Genomic DNA, 19,086 nt, shown 5'->3' on the forward strand with positions numbered 1-19,086 from the left:
CCAGTACTTAAAGGGTGGCTACAAAGAAGGCAGAGACTCCCTTTTTACAAGGAGTCACATGGAAGAGACAAGGGGTGATGGGCACAAGTTACTCCTGGGGAGATTCCAGTGGGACACAAGAAGAAAATTTTTTGCATGGAGGACAATCAGCCATTGGAATAATCCCCTCAGGGAAGTGGTGGATTCCCCAACACTGGACACTTTTAATACTCAGCTGGACAGCATGGTGGGACGTCTAGTCTAGGTCATGCTTTGCCTAGAAAGGTTGGATCAGATGATCCTTTATGTCCTTTCCAGCCTGATATTCTATGATTCTATGACTGAATGATTAGTATGTTTTTTCCAGCTTCCCCCTTTTAATCATTCAGGATGCTATTAATGAAGTACGTCAATGTGCCTGCTTACAGAGCGAGATTTTGACCAGGGACTCTGCCTCTCTCTGCCCAAAGGTCAGCAAGTGTCTTCTACCCACTCGGACAGCTCCAGCTGGAAGATGATAACGATGTCCGGACCAAGGAAACGCATTGCTGCCTGTCCTGAACCGCACGCCCAGCACGACTTCCTGCGGGTCTGCCGGTGGGCAGGAGCTGTGCGCGGCTGCGAGCGGCGGGACGCGCTGGGAGCCCGCGGGCACCGCGCCGGGGTGGGAGCAGGCGGATCTGCCGGAAAGGTGCCGGCGGCCGCCCCGCCCGCCCCCCGCCGCCGCCCCGCCTCCGGGGCAGGGAGGGCTCGGGGCGGGCTCGGCTCCCGGCGGCGAGAGAGAGGGCGCGGGGGGCCGCAGCTCCGGCAACATGAATGCGGAGAACCAAGATGTGCTGCTGGATCTGGAGGGGGAGGAGGAGGAGGAGGAGGAAGATGATGATGATGGCGAGACCGGTGAGTAGGGGGCTGGCGCGGGGAGCGTCCCGGGCTGCTGCAGCCTGGGGAAGCCGCCCGTGGAGCTGGTGTCGCGGTGGGGAGGGCACATGGCCGCGGCCGGGGAGGGGTGGCGGGAAGGGTGCTCGCGCCGCGGCTCACCTCCTTCCGCTACAACTTCTGGTGATGTTCGGTGCAAAATGCGTGATCTCTTTGTCTGTGCTGGCAGTGTGTGCCAGGTGCGGCTTCCTCATGGAGCGCCGCCGCCGCGCTCCTGCTTCCCCAACATCGGCACGGCTCGGCTGGCAGGGAAGCACTCAAAACTTTACCTGCGCCTTTCCCTCTCCCGGGAGGGAAAAGCTTGAGTCGGCACAGAAGCAGCGCTTGGCAGTAGGGGCGATGCTGGAGACCTTGTGATCTCCCAGCACTGGCACAGCCTGTGCCAGGGTGCCTTGGATCTTTGGGAACTGCCAGGAATGCCAGGGCGCTCCGGGCAGCATCCCTGGGCTGATCCGTGTGGTTGGCAGCAGCTGCTTCTCCCCGTCCTGCCGACCTGGCGTGCCTCAGTTTGACAGCCAAGAAAAGGAGGGCGAAATGAAACCACCCCGCTCCAGAAAAACATAACGTAAATTGGCAAAACATAAGAAGATAGTAATTTTGCTGGAAAAATACGCGTATTGTGTCTGCCGGAAATGCAGATAGTAAAATGACCAGAGCATTTTAAACTCAAAGACAAAGTATGTTAGTCTCGTCCCAGCAGGAGGACAATGACATTTGTATTTACTGTGGAAATTAATTCTATTAAAGTATTTCCAGAAAACAGCCCAAAAGGAGTTGGTTCTCAGCTGGTTCAGACTGAAGGGTTCTATTCATTTCACTAAAGAGACACAGATCTGCTTCAGTTCAGAATCTGTTTTCAGCTGCAGTACCCAAGATATTATTTCTGAAGACTATTATTCCTACTTAACTTGTTAAAATGGATTTAACAAACAAGGAATACAGGCAAATGTCAATTAGACAAGCAAGTAGAAAATAGATTTGTATATATAAATTTTATCAAATAAGAAGGTTCCTGCTCATTATTGTTCATGAAGGTCATGAATGTTTTTATTGAGAAGTACAGAATTTTGATTTTTTTTTAATACTGGGGCTGAATTTCTGCATTTTTAAAATGTTGCAACAACATTGACTATCCCTGATACTCTTGTGGCTTCCAAATGGCCGATACAGTTTGACTCATTTATTCAGTCAGCCCACTCCAAAAGTGTATAAAGTTTGAGCCTCACCCAATGCCTGTGGAAATCAGGGAATGTCTTTCCTCCAACATTACTAGCCTTTGTTTCAGATGCTGTGGGAGTATCCCTTGATTTACAGTAATAGTCCAAAGACAAATTCAGTTTTCCGTATGAAGTGAGGCAGAGGAGTTGTTTGACTCCACTCCATGAATTAAAGGGTGGATCAGCACTGCAATGTATTAATCAACACATGCCTTTTTCTTTCCATTCTTCACCCTAGAGAACAACTAAATTGTTTCTTACTCATGACTCTATCAAATTCGTGGTTAGTTCAGCTCCCAGAGCCAGCAAATCATGAGCTGCATGTTCTGCTTGCCAAATACAGCAGTGTGGAACAACTCACGCTATGTGGCAAAACTGACTAAAAATTGAGCAGTGATGATTTCACAAGTTGTTATGCAAAGCCTGTTGGTACACAGTGCCTAGCTCTATCACGTTTGCCATTCTGCCTTGCAAAATGCATGTGTAAAAATCTTGAGCGTTTTACGTTAGGTATAGTTACAGGAGAGCTGTTTTGTTAGTCTGAGAAACTTGTAAATTTACTCCCAGTTTTACTCCCAGTTTTATTGTACCACTTGCATCTTCATTTTTCCCAAGAAAGTCATCCCTGCTTTAGCCAGTAAGTAGGACTTCTGAACTCTTTCCTGTTCTATTCAAGATCAATCTCAAGTGTTTATAGCTCATCAGGAAAGCATTATTATGGCATATCAAAGTTTGCAGACATGGCTCTGGCTCATGCTGGCATACAGGTGGTTTTGGTTATCCATGCTGACTACTAGCAAACCATTCATGTCAGAAGCAGGCTTAGGCAGGAGTTGAGAGAAAGAGCTGGACTCATGAGTCCCAGTCCACAGGAAGGCACCACAGCCACCTGCCTGCCATACATAGCTTTGAAATGGATCGTTTCGGTCAGGCTTGTGCTTAAGGAAGAAAGGTTTCTCCTAAGGTCAGGCTTTTTTAACAAGTTTAAACCTTTATTTTCCCCAGTACTTAAACAAGATGGGCAACTTTTCCTTTTGGAGTCAGACTGTTTTCAAGAGGATTGTTACGTTAGTGGCATCAATTTGTTTCTGAGATACCTTGTTACCAGGCAGAAATGGTGGGAAGGACATTGACCTGCGGTTGCCACAGCATTTAAAATTCTCCAAACCCATTATTTTCTGCCTAGAAACTGTCAGACAGTTCCATAAACTGTAAAGTTTTTCTTTCCCTGGTGCCAAACCTCATACCATATCTAAATTAGTTTGCTTGTGTTTTGGGATTTACAGAATATCTGGTCGCGCTTTCCAGAAGAGTTAACTTCTGCAGACAATATCCAGAGGCATCCACTCTGGCTAACCATTCCACGTGAAATACTTTTCTCTTTGTTGGGGTATCTTTGCATCTTGCTCACTCTTTGTTGTCTTGCTTTCGCTCAAATATATCTTATAGGTGTTCCTTCAGCCTTGAATGTACAACCTATCTCCATTTTTTGACACTGCTGCAGTAATCATCAAGCCATGTTTTATAGGTGATCAAGAAATGGATGTTCATATGTAAACCTTTTTCTTGTCACACAGTCCAGATACTGTCCTGATGAGGCTTCCAGCTCTTCCTTCTGAAGAGGATTCCATGCTGTTGTTCAGCACATGTTTTACCAACAACAGTAAAAATGTGCAACGGTACTGGCTTATTCAAGCAACATTTTTTGTGGAGCTGCAGCCTAAAAAGACCAGTTTTATGCACCCCACTGTACAACTGAAACCCTGTCTTAAGGGGTGATGTTGTAATCCAGATGGTGCAGAGCAGGCCCGGCTACCCTTCACTTCATTACTTTTGCTCACTGTTCTCTCCTCTGCTTGTTTCCTCATGGCATGTACTGAATTTTACCATATTGCCTGCCTAGAGCTTTTATTTTTTCATATTAAGTAGCTTCGTTAACTTGACTTGCTTCTCATATGACCCTATAAATATTATTGATATCATATACTGTACTCCAATATGAATGTAAGTATACCAGCTGTGTTCTACACATTACTCCAGTGTTTGCCTTCATGATGTTGCGAAATGGTCAATTCTCTATAGAAGTCTTCTTAGGGCAATGGAAAGACTTAATAGATTCCTAGGTTGAAAAATGTGACTTTGTCCTGCAATTTATTAACTGCAATTAACTGAAAATTAACTTGTGAACTGTAACGTGTAAAAAATAATGAACTGTAATTAACTGTAAAAGTGTTACTACTAAAGTACTACTCAGCAGTAGGTGCAGGGATCAGGGCTGATCATTTTATAATATGCAAGGCTTTATATGCAGATTCTTTTAAAAAAAAAGTTATACTGTTTCTGAAAGGACAATAACTTGCTTTTCAGTCTACTTACAGTAAGGATTAAGACTGTCCCAGTCCACTCTTATCACACCCGTTTTTCTTCTCTTATTCTTCTCTGTGTTGCGATCAACCTAAAAATGATTGAGCCACATTTCAGTCACACACTGCCCCCAAGCAGATGGATGGGATGGCTATGTCTGATGAGCTGAGAATTGAGAATTTCTGCTCCTGATTCTGTGCTCTGTTTGCAGCATTGTTCTTGTCTCTGTGTAGGAGACAAGGAACAGGAGTAAGCAAGAATGCAGACACATGGTCTCATTTATTCTGATTTGCTATTGAGGCAACAAGAGACTTTTCATGATGAACAGGGACTTGTACAGACCCCGGAAACACTGGCCTGCAATACTGGTTAAAATTTAAACTGCCTTTCATGCCTTCATGTTCTTCCTCTTATATCTGTTATCCTGATGGTTTACTCACATTACTTCCTCTCTTCTTACTTCCGTAATTTTATATTCAGCCTTTCCACCCACTTTCACCAAATCCAAGCCACCCAGAAGCAACAACCTTCACGCAGGAGTAACAACCTTGTCATCAAGTGGTTGCATTTGAACATTACACTGCTGGTACCACACACTTTTTCATTCTGATTTAATGATTTTTTCTTCAAATCTACTAAAAAATAAATAGTGGGAGTATAAATTTTTAACTACAACATACTTAGAGCTTTGCAGCAATTTATAATCGTAAACTCTGGAGGAAATCAGAGTATTATTTCAAGAATCAGGCAGGAATTTATGAAACTAATAAGCTTCACAAATTTACCAGATATTCCTTTTTTTTTAAAGTTTTTCTTCTGTAACAGAATTCCCAGTTGTCCATTAAAAACTTCCTGTACTTTGAAAGTACTCTTTGTTCCTCTATTTTGGATTTAGCTATACTGAGCAGGAGTGCAGTTTACAGATAAGTCTACAATCTGTAGGAGGACTTGTCTGCCATTGTATCAACTTGTGCCATTTGCACAACTTAAATAGTAATAGTTCTGTTTCTTTTCCTGGTTATTAAGTCATTAATTTGATGTCAGATACTTGTCACAGGTCATTCCTTAAAGTTTTTTCCTCCATTTATAGAATCCCATAAGTTCTTTTAAAAGGAAAAATAACTTATACACATTTATGTCAACATTTCAGATTTTCTAAATTACTTTCCAAGCATTTATCATTTGTAAAAAGAAATCTCATTAAAATTGATATGTAGGAAACAGCCAGGCTTTTGTTACATGGTGCAGAACACCATGCAGCAGTTCCGTAGTGTTACAGTTATTGAAAGTAATGCAATCAAAAACATGAAAAATGTTTTAGTATCAGCTGATTTGCAATTAATGCAATATATCAAATTGCAGGCAGCGGGCTTGAATTTCAGGAGACCAGAGACATGGAAGAGGTGATACACATGCCATAACAGATGCTGAGTTTCCACACAAATGGACCTTTCAAAAGTGATTAGGGAAGGATTATGAATAAGATCTGTTTTTACATGCGTGGAAAATTCAGTAAAGTTATTATTATTTAAACCATCTCATCTTAGTGTTTCTTCGTACCTGCCATTTTCTAGGAAATGATGGGTTGCATGCGGTGGAATTACGGTCTAGTTTGCCACTAGGCATGTGGCAAACCCCAAGGGGGAACTGGTACTAAAACAGACGTTTTGGTAAAAAAAAAAAAAAAAAAAGAGAAAACAAACTCAAGGGTACTTTTGTATGAGAGCAATTACTTGTCATAAACTAAATAGTCTTTATAATGCCTTCTGGCTTATCCCTTATAAAGTACAATGAATTTTGTCTTTTATTGTGTTTGGTTGGTTGGGGTTTTTTTTAGTTTGAGATAATACATTCTTGTATCACCCTAAAAAAAATCAAATAAAGAAGGATTAGCCTAAGTTTGTGATTAACTGGGCTTGGTCAGGCAAAAGGTTACTTATTTTAGTGCACAAAATAATAAAACTAAATATCCTGTGCTCGACATGAAAGCTTTAAAAACGATGCTGCAGGCCTTAAGCATATAGAGCTGCTGCAGTTGTGTGTTTAACAAGATAATGTATTTAACAGCATGTGAATGTCAAGGAGGAGGCACTGAAGAATGGTGCCAGGGGTTGGATTATGTATTGTCCTTCTATTCAGGAAACAAAGGTGGGGACCAAAATATTATGTAAGTAAGTGCTGAGCTCTGTATCCTAATGAATAGAATAAATCAGCTTGTTTTTGCTGGACTATCACTATTGCTACAGGGCATGTCTCTGGCATGGACCTTTCCAACACTCTGAAGTATTGCTCCGTAGAATATATATGTTATTAAACTGATATTTTATTGATATTTTTAACATAAAAATTAAAAAATATTCACTAAGGCATGGGCCTGATACCACTTCTAACTTTTTAGGGGGTTTTGATTTGTATCCAGGCTCACTGTGAATATAAGTGGAACACTTTACCCACTAAAGAGTGAGTATATGTGTTCACCTGCTGCCCTGGCCTCAATTGAGAGCTTGCTAGGATATTGTTAGCATTTTGTGTTAGGGATCAGGTCTGATGAACCTGGAAGTTGAACGATATAGGCAGTAATGTCACAAACATGTCAAGCCATCACAAATTGGCTTGGCTACCAAAAGAAGTATCACCCCCACAACCACCAGCTTAAGTCTTCATGGCACTTGGCCTTTTTTTTTTCATTGGGTTATGCCAGTGACAGCATGGTAAGAATCATAGAATCATAGAATAGTTAGGGTTGGAAAGGACCTTAAGATCATATAGTTCCAACCCCCCTGCCATAGGCAGGGAGACCTTGCCCTAAACCATGTCGCCCAAGGCTCTGTCCAACCTGGCCTTGAACACCGCTGGGGATGGAGCATTCACAACTTCCTTGGGCAACCCGTTCCAGTGCCTCACCACCCTCACAGTAGAGAACTTCTTCCTTACATCTAATCTAAACTTCCCCTGTTTACCCCTTGTCCTACCTGTTACCCTTGTCCTACCACTACAGTTCCTAAGGAAGAGTCCCTCCCCAGCATCCTTATAGGTCCCCTTCAGATACTGGAAGGCTGCTATGAGGTCTCCATGCAGCCTTCTTTTCTCCAGGCTGAGCAAGGCTGTAAAGAAGGACACTGTATCCTTTATCTTCTTACTGCCAGTGTTGGTGGGAAATGAAAACTGGCAGTCAGGCAAACTGTCAGCAAACAATAGATTTTGTTTGATAGTCAGTGTAAGGATACAAACATCTGACCACAGAATCCTTTGTCTTCTGCACCCCTCACACTTTACTCAGGCATTCCACATCTCTCTGGAGGCTCTGTGACAGGAGGAGTGTCTTGAGCGCTTCCTGAGGTATTATATGGGCATCTGAAAGATATTTTTGCTTGAGTCAATGGAATTATCTCTAATTATTCTCACCTATCCCAAACTCAACCATTTGATTATAACAATAGACATACAGACCCGATTCCCTGCAGGATTTCAGAAGTCAGATCCTGAAGCATTACTAGAACTAAATAAGAAAAAAGAAGTCCTCAACCTCAAGGTGGCCCAATTTAATCTTTGATCAGTCCCCACTCCTCTGCAGGATTCAGAATCACTCCTCAATCTCATTACGTACACATGGGATATCTTCCCCAAGGAAGTTAAGAGGTGTGCTCAGGTCCCACGTTTGTATATACATGGTTTCATACTCTGCCTAAGAGAAGATGACTCACCGAACACAGTTGTTGGTTTATCAGGGATGGACTGCTGAGTGGCAAAGGGTAGGGAAAGGAGGAGACTTGGTCGTTCATTAACATCAGGCAGCCCAGCACATATTCTTCCATTGTGTGATACCATCAAATGGGACTATAATCCCTTTTTCCCATTCCTATCCTGCATCCATGTCAGAACAGCTGTCTCTTCACAAGCCTTTCAGTTCCAAACCTTATCAATACAGATGGTCCATCTTCTATGGAGCAATAGACCTGTTGAAAGGCATATTTCTGAATGCAAAATAGGCAGAGCCTAGATTGTTTTTCTAATGGAAATAGCCATATGAATAAAATGTGTGTGTTCTGTTTGTAAAAGGATAAGATTCAGACTAGCATAGACCCCCTTAGCAGGAAGAGCCATGAAGACTGAAGGGGTTTGGAAAGAGACCACATTTAAACATTTTTAATGATTTAGATTGGAAAATTAACAAAAATATACTAAAACACAAACTGACTGAACTTCAAGCAGTGTAGTTGCAAGTCTGCTGGAGTATAAACTTCCTCAGATTGATTTTATGCCTCGTGGTAGAAATTGCTTCTTAGTTTCAAAATATTGTATGAAGGCTGAATAAGATTGAACCCTTCAATTTGGTGTTTACATTAAATAATTTCCAACTAAGCTACTATTCATCAGTATTCTTTAGACATAACTAAAAATCAAAGTTTTGTAGGAACAGCCAATAACAGCAGATTTTGCTTTGCTTTTATAGTTTCCCTTCCTTTCAATTTCCTGTTAGTGGATTTACCCTGACCCCATTAATCTGGTTAGTCAGGTTCTTCAGCATTTTTTTTAGATGAGGTTTATCGTGGGACCTGAAATATTTGCAGAGGAGAGGGCTTACAGTGCAGTCATCAGAATGAGCTGCTGTGCCAGTGTTCTATAGGAAGCAGCCACCACCTCTCTTCTGTTCAAGTGCTGTTTGAGAGCAGTTGCTGCAGCAGGCTACATGTCTGGTAACTTGAATGTTCATGATGTGTTTCTGTCCTATGGGCTTCTAGCTTGGGTGGATGTTTTGCTAAGGCATCTGCTTTTCACACTGTCTACAGGAAGGTCTTGGTTCTTGCTCTGCTGCTGCAGCAGAGAACCGTGACCTGACCCCCAACCATTACTACTTTGGGAAATTACAGTCAGATGAGGAATCTTCACTGGGTAGGGAAGAGAATCTGGAATTAGGAGTGGGAGCAAGAAGCACTTGTGTTGACATGCAGAATCTCCTATGCTGTGGCAGTCTTCTGGTCAGGAGAAGGGGATAAGATTAGAGACTTCTCAGCAGGTGAGATTGTGGGTTCTTTCCTTCCTTTGTGGGAAGAATATTTAACCAGAAAATGTCATTTGCATTGCAGATCATGGTGGAAAGTATAAGACATGATTATAAAATGTTGTTGGTGTAGCAATCCTTCTAAAAAATGCTGGGAACTGATATCAGTAATCCAAGGACGTGCTGCTATGATCTGGCACAGTGAAGGAGCTGAAGAGCCACGTCCTGACTGTGGAAAAGCTGGGGTCTATTGCTGTCAGTGGAGGGAGCTTGAAATAAACACCAAAGACTAGATCTTAGATCAGTGGAGAGATTCCTGTTGCACAGACTAGGGGCTTGACTGAAGGGTCTGGTAAAATAAGACATGTTGAAGAAATGGAAAGAGCGAGAACATGGAAGTAAAGGCAAAACATCCATTGAGACCGGGGTACAGCCTAAGAAAGGAAGTAAGTTAAGGGACAGAGGAAGAACTCTTGGTGGTATTCATAAGGGTAAAGCAGACCAGTGCAGCTGTTCACCTATTTGTCTGGTCAGGAACTCATAAGCAGCGGCATAAAGATTCTTCCAAGTTAGTTCATCAGGAAAATAAGCTGCAGCAAGGGACCAAGGTAATATAACTGTGGGTGCAGTGAATCGAAATAACTCATCTGTGGCTTTTTCATGCACCTTTTTAATATATAGTAAAAATCACAATGTGTTCATAGGTAATTTATCCAGCACAAAAAAAAAAATACTATATTTATACCATTAATTATTTGCAAAAAAATTGCACTGCTCTAGGTTTGGCACTGCCCTTAGAGATAATAACATTTAACGAAACAAGGCTGAGACGATGATCCAGAGGGCTCTAGCATTGCCAGAGAGTTTTATTAGGTTTTGTGCAATATTAGTAAAATTATTAGTGTTCTTTTTCTATGTGTTTTTTTTCGTTAAGTACTCTAATGGAGTTTTTATAGGCATTAATGAACAAGGATGAGATCAAACAATGCACACTTTACCCTTGTGAGCAGTCCTATTGACTAGAGCGGGAATAGCATTATTTTTTTGTAAATGCTATTCATAGTAGAGAATGCAGAACTAGTCCCTAATGGAGGAAATATCTCTATTAAATCTTCCATCATCTCTGTATATACTGATTTATTCTAGGAGAAATAATTAAATTCATTTAATTATTCTGCTGTCTATAAAAGACAAGAAGGAATTTGCACAAAAGCACAGTTTAATCTACAACCTGATGGCGGTGCTTAAGACAAACAGCCCAGCAAAAACTTAAAAATATAATGTATTATTTATTAAAAAAAAGATGAAGAAATCAATATGACCTGAAGAATAAATAAGTCAATGCTGGATTTTAATTTATCTTTTTTTTTAAACTTATTCCTTGCTGATGATAAAGTGAGGAGAGAAGAAGCTTCAAGGGCAATGCAGTCCCACCAAGTAGAGCTCCACATGTTTTTGTTAGTTTATTGGTGTTTGCAATAAGAGCAAAGCTCTCTTTTAGACCTCTCATGCACAGAAGAAGGTGGTTTTAGTTAAAAGTTGGTTATTAAGCTGGAGCTGTGAGAAGCAAAATCTGAAGTGTCCTTCAATTGCTAAAACTACGAAGTATTCCCTGATTAGGAAACAAAAATATACAGTTTATTTCTAAACTCTGAGTCCAGCCCTGGGAATGCTTAAAGATATGAGCCTTTGCACCCACACACACAGAGTAGCTCAAAAATGCCTGTAGGTTTTGACTTTAAACTCAGTATTTTCACAGTCAAAGTAATTAAAAGTATCTTTTTGGGACCCTCCTGTAAACACAGTGTACAACAGCTGAGTGTAGGAAATACTTTAAAGCAAACATGCTGAGAAACTCATTACAGAAATTCAAATAAATCTCCTTCGAGACATGTAAATTTAATAGCAATGTGTATAATTTTATAAACATATTTCAAACTTAAGATTTCTAATTAGATAGCTCATTGTTCCATAGGCGCTGAAGTCTAACCAAACAGTGATCTGCAATTACAATTTGGTTAATCATTTCAGTTCCCAATAAAAAGGCTCCACAGCTGCCTGGAGGCTTGGCATAGGTGAGGAACACCATGGGATCAGCTTAGCTGCTAAAAAAGCTGTGTTTGTAGCTGGTGGCCACTGCCATGCATGGGCTGGCCTCCTGTAAATCACAGTGAAGTCAGGGTACACTCCCTCCCATGGAACTGGGCAGTGATGCTGACAGTATGCTTGGGGTTGATCTTGGGAAGTCTCATGGCACAAGCAAAAGTGGTTTGTCTTCTTTGTGTTTCCTGCCTGTGGGCAGCTGATTTGGGTTAGTTGCTCTGGGATTAAAAAGAAACAAACAATAACAGAAAAATCCTTTAACATTATTTTAAGCAATGAAGAAAACTCTTTCAGATTCAGGAAGGCACTCAGGGACTGGCAAGAGACCGGGTCACATTGCACGTTCGAGCAGTGATGTGCTTCAGCACTCGAGGGGATAAAAACAGGTTATCACACTCTTGACCAGAGACTCAATTCTACAGTCCCCACCAAAGCGTTAGGTCACACTCCTGCAGCAAATCAGCCTTCAGAGATATGCATGTTTATTAGGCCAGGTTCTGAGCATACATGTGATCTAGGCAGAGAAGGTAGAGTGCTTACCCAAAAAGTGCTTCTTGGTTTTATCCTTTGTACTTCTTTAAATACCAGCAATATTGTGGTTTAATGGAGCTGATTTGAGTCAGATCTCACTTACAGCTCCTCTGAAATTTCTCAGGGAAAGAAAACACATAAAACTGGTGACATTTATGATGTTTGGGCTCAAATAGTATAGCGCTACTCATTGATAGCTGTTACATTGCCACAATTTCACATATCCTCTCAGCCCATGGTAGGAATCCTGGTTTTTACAGTATTACCTGCAGCTGGCTCCTGTAGTCCTCTCACAACAGCATAAACCTCTGAGGTAGCAGGCTGCTGCTCATCTCTGTGCATCAGTCTGTGTAGGGACATATTACAAGCCAAACATGACACAAACATAAGAACAATCCTTTTGAGTTAAGCAGAACCATCAGCATCCATGAAGTTATTTAGGTGTGTAAATGTTGCAGTCTCAGCCCCCAGGGACTGTATATTGCTGTTCAGAGTGGGGTTTTTTCATTAGTGTTGTTTTTTTTCCAGTGGTTTATTTTCCAAAGCTATTCATAACGGGAGCATAAATATCTTGTCTGAACAACAGTAGTCTATCAGTTGTGGTCACTGTATCCTTGCCTTTCTCTTTGCTTGTTCCCTCTGAATGCAGGAGAGTTTAATTAAATGTTTGGGGGATAGATGATAATCCATCAGAGGAGTTTCTGCATCTCTCACTGCATACAGTTCACTGAACAAACCCACTGACCATTCTCCTCAACAGGATGTTCCTTAGGAACACTTTGCACGCAAAAATAAACTCCAGAGATACCCTGTTTGCTTTCAGGATGAGTCTTTCCATTATTTTTCATGTCCTTCACTATTTTCTTCACTGTTTTATTGTGTCATCTTTAGGGTCAGTGGTTCTGATTATTTTTTACATCCTCTCACTTCCACAGTTCTGAAGAAATGGATTAGAATCTCAGTGGAAATGAATTTGTGAGGGGGAGTATGGCTGCGTTTCTCAGCACTGGTTGTACACTCATGAAGATCTGTAATTTTGTAAAAACTGACCAAGCCCTATGTTTGTTCCTGTGTTACTGCCATCTGGTATGTTCATAACGTCATAAAACAGTTTAGCAGGACTATAGACACCAACGTAAAATGTTTTTCCATGCTTTCCTGAGCAAAGCTTGCATCTCCTCCTTTGTGGGCTGCTTTTAAGATTTCATGGAGTTACACTGTGAAATAGGTGAGTCAGGAGGAAAACAAGAGAATTTCTGTCTGTCTTTTTCCTCCTTATTATCTCGCTGCTTGGTTTTGTTACAGCTGAATCATATCTAAGATTCAAAGCCAGTCATTTTTCATTAGAGTCGTTAGTGTATAGTCCTGACTTCTTTATTCTTCCTCCTAAGATAAGCTATCAAAATACGTATTTTCCGCATTTTTATGCTACCTGCCAAACAAAAGGAGACTTGTACTTTAAAATTCACCTGCATTCTTTCCTGACAAGTTCTTAGACTGAATGCAGTCATTCTGGGATGGCTAAGTTTCTAGGAACAATTGTTAGAGAAATCTAGAAATGGCACTTTACACCACACTATCATGTGCTTAAATGGTTGTCTAAAGCTGCTTCCACTGTTTCCATTCTGAAAGCACAATGGTGCTGCGTGACCACACTGAAATCTGAAGTATGACATTACCCAGGGAATGATGCCTCTTTATGTGTTGCTTATAAACACAAACCGAAAGGCGACATAATATCTAGATACCTAATACATTATTAGCATTGTTGCACATCAAGCGCTCAAAAAGCTCATGCTATCCCATGGGCAGCACTGTTAATATTTCTCAGGTATCTGTGGCATCTGACTCGGAGTGTATAGTCATATGTAGTGTATCTGAGAAGATTTCTAATGTGCCACCTCATGGAGTGGGGGTGAATGGAGTGGAGGTGAATGACAACTTACTGCTCTTCACTCTTCCCAGTGTTAAGAAGCGTAAGAAGCAGTTAAAGGTTCAAAAGCTGTAGAGATAAATTTATTCATTAAAAGCCAGAAGATACCTAAAACAAAAATATCCTGCTTCTGTCTGATTGTATACTGTGGGAGCTTCACTGCCTCTGTGCTTTCATCTTATACTTCAGAACATTGAAAGGTGGTTTAGGCCCAGAGCACCATTTTTTCTCTCTTGGGGAAAAGGAGGCTGTCTAGGTGTACCACTGAGATGATCCATAAGTGCATTCTTGTGCTCTTGTGTGCCCTTGTTCTTCTTTGGTTGTATGCGTATGCTGTTTCTTAAAAATTACTGACCTTGTGAAAAACTGGTGAACAGCCTTACAGTCGAGAACAAGAAGGCATGGACAGAGGCAAGCTGTAGGCCAAAAACTCCATTATAACATAAATCTGGGGACTAGGAGCAGGTAGTGTATCCAAGGACAAAAGCCAGGAGTTAGTGATAAGCACTGCAGCTGAATGGCCACAGGCAAGTGGTGTGTTTCCTTCTCACATCTGATAGAAAGGACAAGCCATCAGTCCAGCTCGCAAGCCAGGTGACAGACCACCTGTTCCAGCAAGAAGCTGATTGCAGTAAAAGGTGCAGTCTGATGGTGGCATTACCTTGAAAAGCTAATAGCATTACCAACCTTGCCTAAGCTCAAGGCTTACTCTGGGTAAATGTGCAAGGCCTGATCTGTGCATTCATGTCACCTAAAGCTGGGGGCTCTTTACCAGTAACTGAAATGACCAAGACCTTCAGCACAGCATCCTCTTTCCAAGGGAATCCACTGCATTTTTCCATCCTTGTCTTGCAAGAGGACTGTAATGGCTGTTGAAATCTTACCTCCTTCTACTTCCAGGTTCTCAAAGTCCAGGGAAATATGTGTGTATTCACTCTGGAGTTTGTTTTTATTGCCTTCATATTTTCCAAATGTGTTTTTGTATAAATGTCTTGAGTAGAAATTTTCACATGCGTCTATTTTTTGCCATTACTTGTATAGTGGACTTTTCAATGCCAGGCAGAGAGCATATTCTTATTTTCCACCAGGCTGCCCACATTACTGTTACTAGAAAGCTGCGTGCGCACATGCATCCCTCTTGTTAATGCCTCTTTTCCCAGAAAGTAATTTAGAAAACCTCTGTGTCTTCAAAACCACAGCTGTTTGCCATGAAGCTGTCAGACGTTGCCCAGCTGTAGTTGCTGGACGTTGTGAATTGAATTGTCAGCAGAAACCAGAACTTTTTACTCATAGTGAATGTAATAAACTAAAACACACCGGAGGTTTTTTCCATCCTGGTACTGAATTTGCACTAATTACATTATTCTGAACTGACTTTTTAAACTTACTAAATTTGATATGTGAGTTGCTAAGAAAAAGTGTCCATAGTTATTATGATTACTTTTCTTACAGTGCATTTTGAAATTACCCAGCAGCAGAGCAGAGTGGACCACTAATCAAATTGTCTGATTAGGTGAAATCCTAGACTTTCAGCAAAGTTTTCTCATGCCAAATTGCAGTAATAATTGTTCCATCACTTCTCCTCAAGGGAATCTCTCAAATGCTTCAGATATAATTTAATTTCTAAACTGACTGTATAATTAAATAATACAGTATAGCGAGCAGTAATCTTTCTCTATATTTATATGTAAATATTACCGGTTACCAGCAGGAGCCACAGCATCCCTAATTGGCTGTGGCTAATTATATATTATGTCTAAAAAATGTTAACATTAAGGTTACAAAGTCAAGCACTTAGAAGTTGGGCAATGTCAGCATTAACGTTGCCCAGGCAACTTCAATTTTCCTGCCGTTTGTTTGCATGCGTGTTAAGGTTTCTAGTTACACAATCACTGTTCTTTTTTCCCTCTTAAATCCACTGCCTTATTCAGTAAACTGGTAGTAATTGCATATTTCTTTTTGTCTATCTATCTTCCTCATTAAGAGCATGGCTCCAAGCCTTGTTTAACTCAAATTGTCCAAGCCTTGCACAGCATATATTTTTATTACTTTCCTCTTCTGTGTTTCTATGGTGCTTTTACCACATCTGAACACTATATCCAACAGGGATGAGAGTGTCAGGTTGCCTAACTCTCTCTTTAGGGAGAGCTGGAGTTTCAGGAATCCAAACCCCAGTGATAGGAATGCAGGCTGCTGAAGTGATAAGATGTGGGGAATGTAAAACACTTCTGAATGGGCTGTGCAAAGATAAGATGCTGAACAGAGACTCATATCCCGCTGGCAGGCCTCTATAGACCACATCTACTGCAGAGCCCCTAGAAAATAATGTATTTTCAATCACTTGTGTAAAATCAGCTCATAACACCATTCTGGGTTTCTGGTTGATGAACTCGCTGTGTTTCATATAAAGTTGTCAAAAAAATGCTCACCAATTACAAAATCTTTGGGACTGATTTTTCCAAAATAAGAGTATTTCCCAATCTGGTTGTTCCAAGTATCACACCATACTTCTCCATTTAACTTAGTGACAAATGCCCAGTTCTGCTGTAAAAGTGCTAAGCTTCCCAGCTGTAACAAATACCCTCTGCAGTTAGCTTGGAAACTCAGCCATGGAAAGCTGAGTGAAACTTTGCCCAGGTAGCTTGCTCAGCATCATGTGTATTGGATTCCAAGCTGGGACATAGGCCACTTCTCCAAGGCCGCACACAAATTCTGTAACAATCACATAGTTTTTCTTCCTTTCAATCTTCATACAGTAGGTCTAGACAGACAAGTTCTCTCCCCTCGCCAAATCTGGAGTCATCCTCATGGCAGCCCTGTCTTGTATACAAAAGGAGATAGGGTCCTGAAGAAAAAAGTATAACAGTTTGAGCTTTATAATGAAAAATTACTTCCTTTGTTAAAATCCACCAGCATCTCCTATGCTAGGTCAAGTGGTATCACTGTGTTATCTTTCACCTTTTATGTAGTGGGAATCACTTCTGAATGGGAAGACCAGGATCCAATCTCTTCATCTTCTTTAAAAGACACAGTGGTCAGTGAAGACACATCAGTGATGACAGACAGTCTTGAACCAGGACTATTCCAGTGTTTGCAAGTTTGAGTTCGGAGTCTTACTGATCACCTGTCAGCTAAGATAGTAAAACCCTTGTGTTTGGCTGAATAATGACATTGCTGAGGACACCAGAGGGGCTACACCTAGCCCAGTCCTTGGTGACCGCCAAGGGAAATGCCTGCAGTGCGTGGCAGTGAGGCAGGAAGCTCCTGCTAACCAGCAGCTGTGGTTTTTGTATGCACTTCTGGACCTGAATGTTTTAGTTACTCCCAAATCCTGTTTTAGGTGCCTATATCCCTTCTTTAATTCCATAGACACGCATTCATTTCAGCAATTATGTAGCTCAATGCATGCTTACTCTGATTTCTAATTTGTTGTTGAACTTTCTTATCTCCTAGAAAATAACTATTTACTCTGAACTCGTATTTAGATACATGTATACAGAGTTAATTAACCATAGAGAAAAGCAATGTGCAAACATGTATATTAGTTGTCTTAAATATTCTGTCTACTTAAGAAGAAAGTGCTTTTATAAACCATTATGCATTTAAAATATTTTATTAAGCAAAGGAAACATTAACTGTAATTTATTAAATTGATGGATCGATTAATGAATTGATGGATTTGTTCTGGTCGCTAAGGGCCATACACTGTGTTTGATATAGTTTGATATTAAAACTGTCAATCTGCTCTGACACTTCAGTATACCTCAGCAGGAATTTATCCGTTAACTTTATATGTCTACCACCTTCTGCAAATCTGCCCTAATGCCCTTTGACTTTTCAGAATTAGTGGATCTCATCCTCTGCCACCTGGATATTTATTTGCTGCTGGAGCAAAAGAGCTGCCTCTTCTTCTTGATCCATTTTTCATACTTAAACAGATTCTTCCAAGTAAAGAATATTTTCTCTCAGAACCTACTAATGAAACTAAAAATCAAAGTTGTCAGTAAGCTGGTGATGGATTTAGTGACCCAGCAGATCCCTTATGTCTTATGTTCATAATATGACTGAGGTAGTTATTTTTCTTCATCTTAGAAACTAAGACTTTGCATTTTTGACGGCAGGAAGGACAATGTTTACACTATTGTCAAAGAGGAAAGAAATAAAGTTTATATGTATGAGTGCCTCAGTTTGTAATGATGTGACATAGGTTTAATCATGAAACAGGCTCATTTGGTAGTCAATATTACAGCAATTTTCTACCAGATCCCATATATGACTAAAACAAAGCAGCCCTTAAATGAAAAAATTAAGAAGGCGGCTCATTTATTGCATCCTTTTAATATATGTAAATTACTTAATAGATTATAAGAACATGTATGTGGAGAAGAGAGAATGCTTGAACCATATTCCAACCTGAGATTAATGCCTGACAAGATTATCTGTCTGAAGCCTTTTGACTTAATCAGTTTATTCCATGATTTTATAATCTGACAAAGCTAGCTAGGTATTTGACATGTATGCATTCATTGTACAACCAAAAAGCATATAAAATATTGTTTAAAATTGTAGCAGGTAGGTGTGTTAATACATTCTAAACCCCAAAATTGTTTCTCTATCTATATGTATTGCCTATTGACAGATGAGAGCCAAAATAATTCTGACAGCCATTTCAGCTGAAGGTGGGTAAATTGTTGAGCTTCAGAAAAAGCATTTAGAATAGCCTAATTAGCAGCTGAATTTCTGCAGTGATTTACAGTCAGCTAGTGTCTGATGTGCAGACTGGATGCAGACAGGTTGGTTCTGGTGTGCATTGCAGCAGTGAAAAACAGGAGCCAGCATTTGCATTTCAGCAGATTACTCTGGATTCACAGAATTGTAACTAAAATGTCATTAGCCCAGTGTTTGTTTCTGAAACTGAAGTTGGGGCTAGTCCAGGTCTCATTGAAATGATTTAGGGTTTTTGCCGCGGATTTCGGGCAAGTGTCCCACTTTGAGCTCCGAACACATAAGAACTGTTTAAC

The 19,086-nt window shown here is 40.7% G+C and overlaps 1 protein-coding gene across 2 annotated transcripts in view; it reads left to right on the forward strand.

Annotated features, from left to right (window-relative positions):
* The first annotated feature begins 722 nt into the window (after window positions 1-722).
* ANO6 (anoctamin 6) overlaps window positions 723-19,086 on the forward strand; it is an 81,655-nt gene continuing 63,291 nt past the window's right edge. For both annotated transcript variants that reach the window (XM_030479861.1, XM_030479862.1), the window contains exon 1: window positions 723-876. In XM_030479861.1, coding sequence (XP_030335721.1) covers window positions 792-876 — 85 coding nt within the window. In that variant the 5' untranslated portion in view covers window positions 723-791. The remainder of the gene's footprint in view (window positions 877-19,086) is intronic.

The sequence above is a fragment of the Strigops habroptila genome, chromosome 3 (assembly GCF_004027225.2).
Source record: "Strigops habroptila isolate Jane chromosome 3, bStrHab1.2.pri, whole genome shotgun sequence".
In the NCBI taxonomy this organism is placed as follows: Eukaryota; Metazoa; Chordata; class Aves; order Psittaciformes; family Psittacidae; genus Strigops; species Strigops habroptila.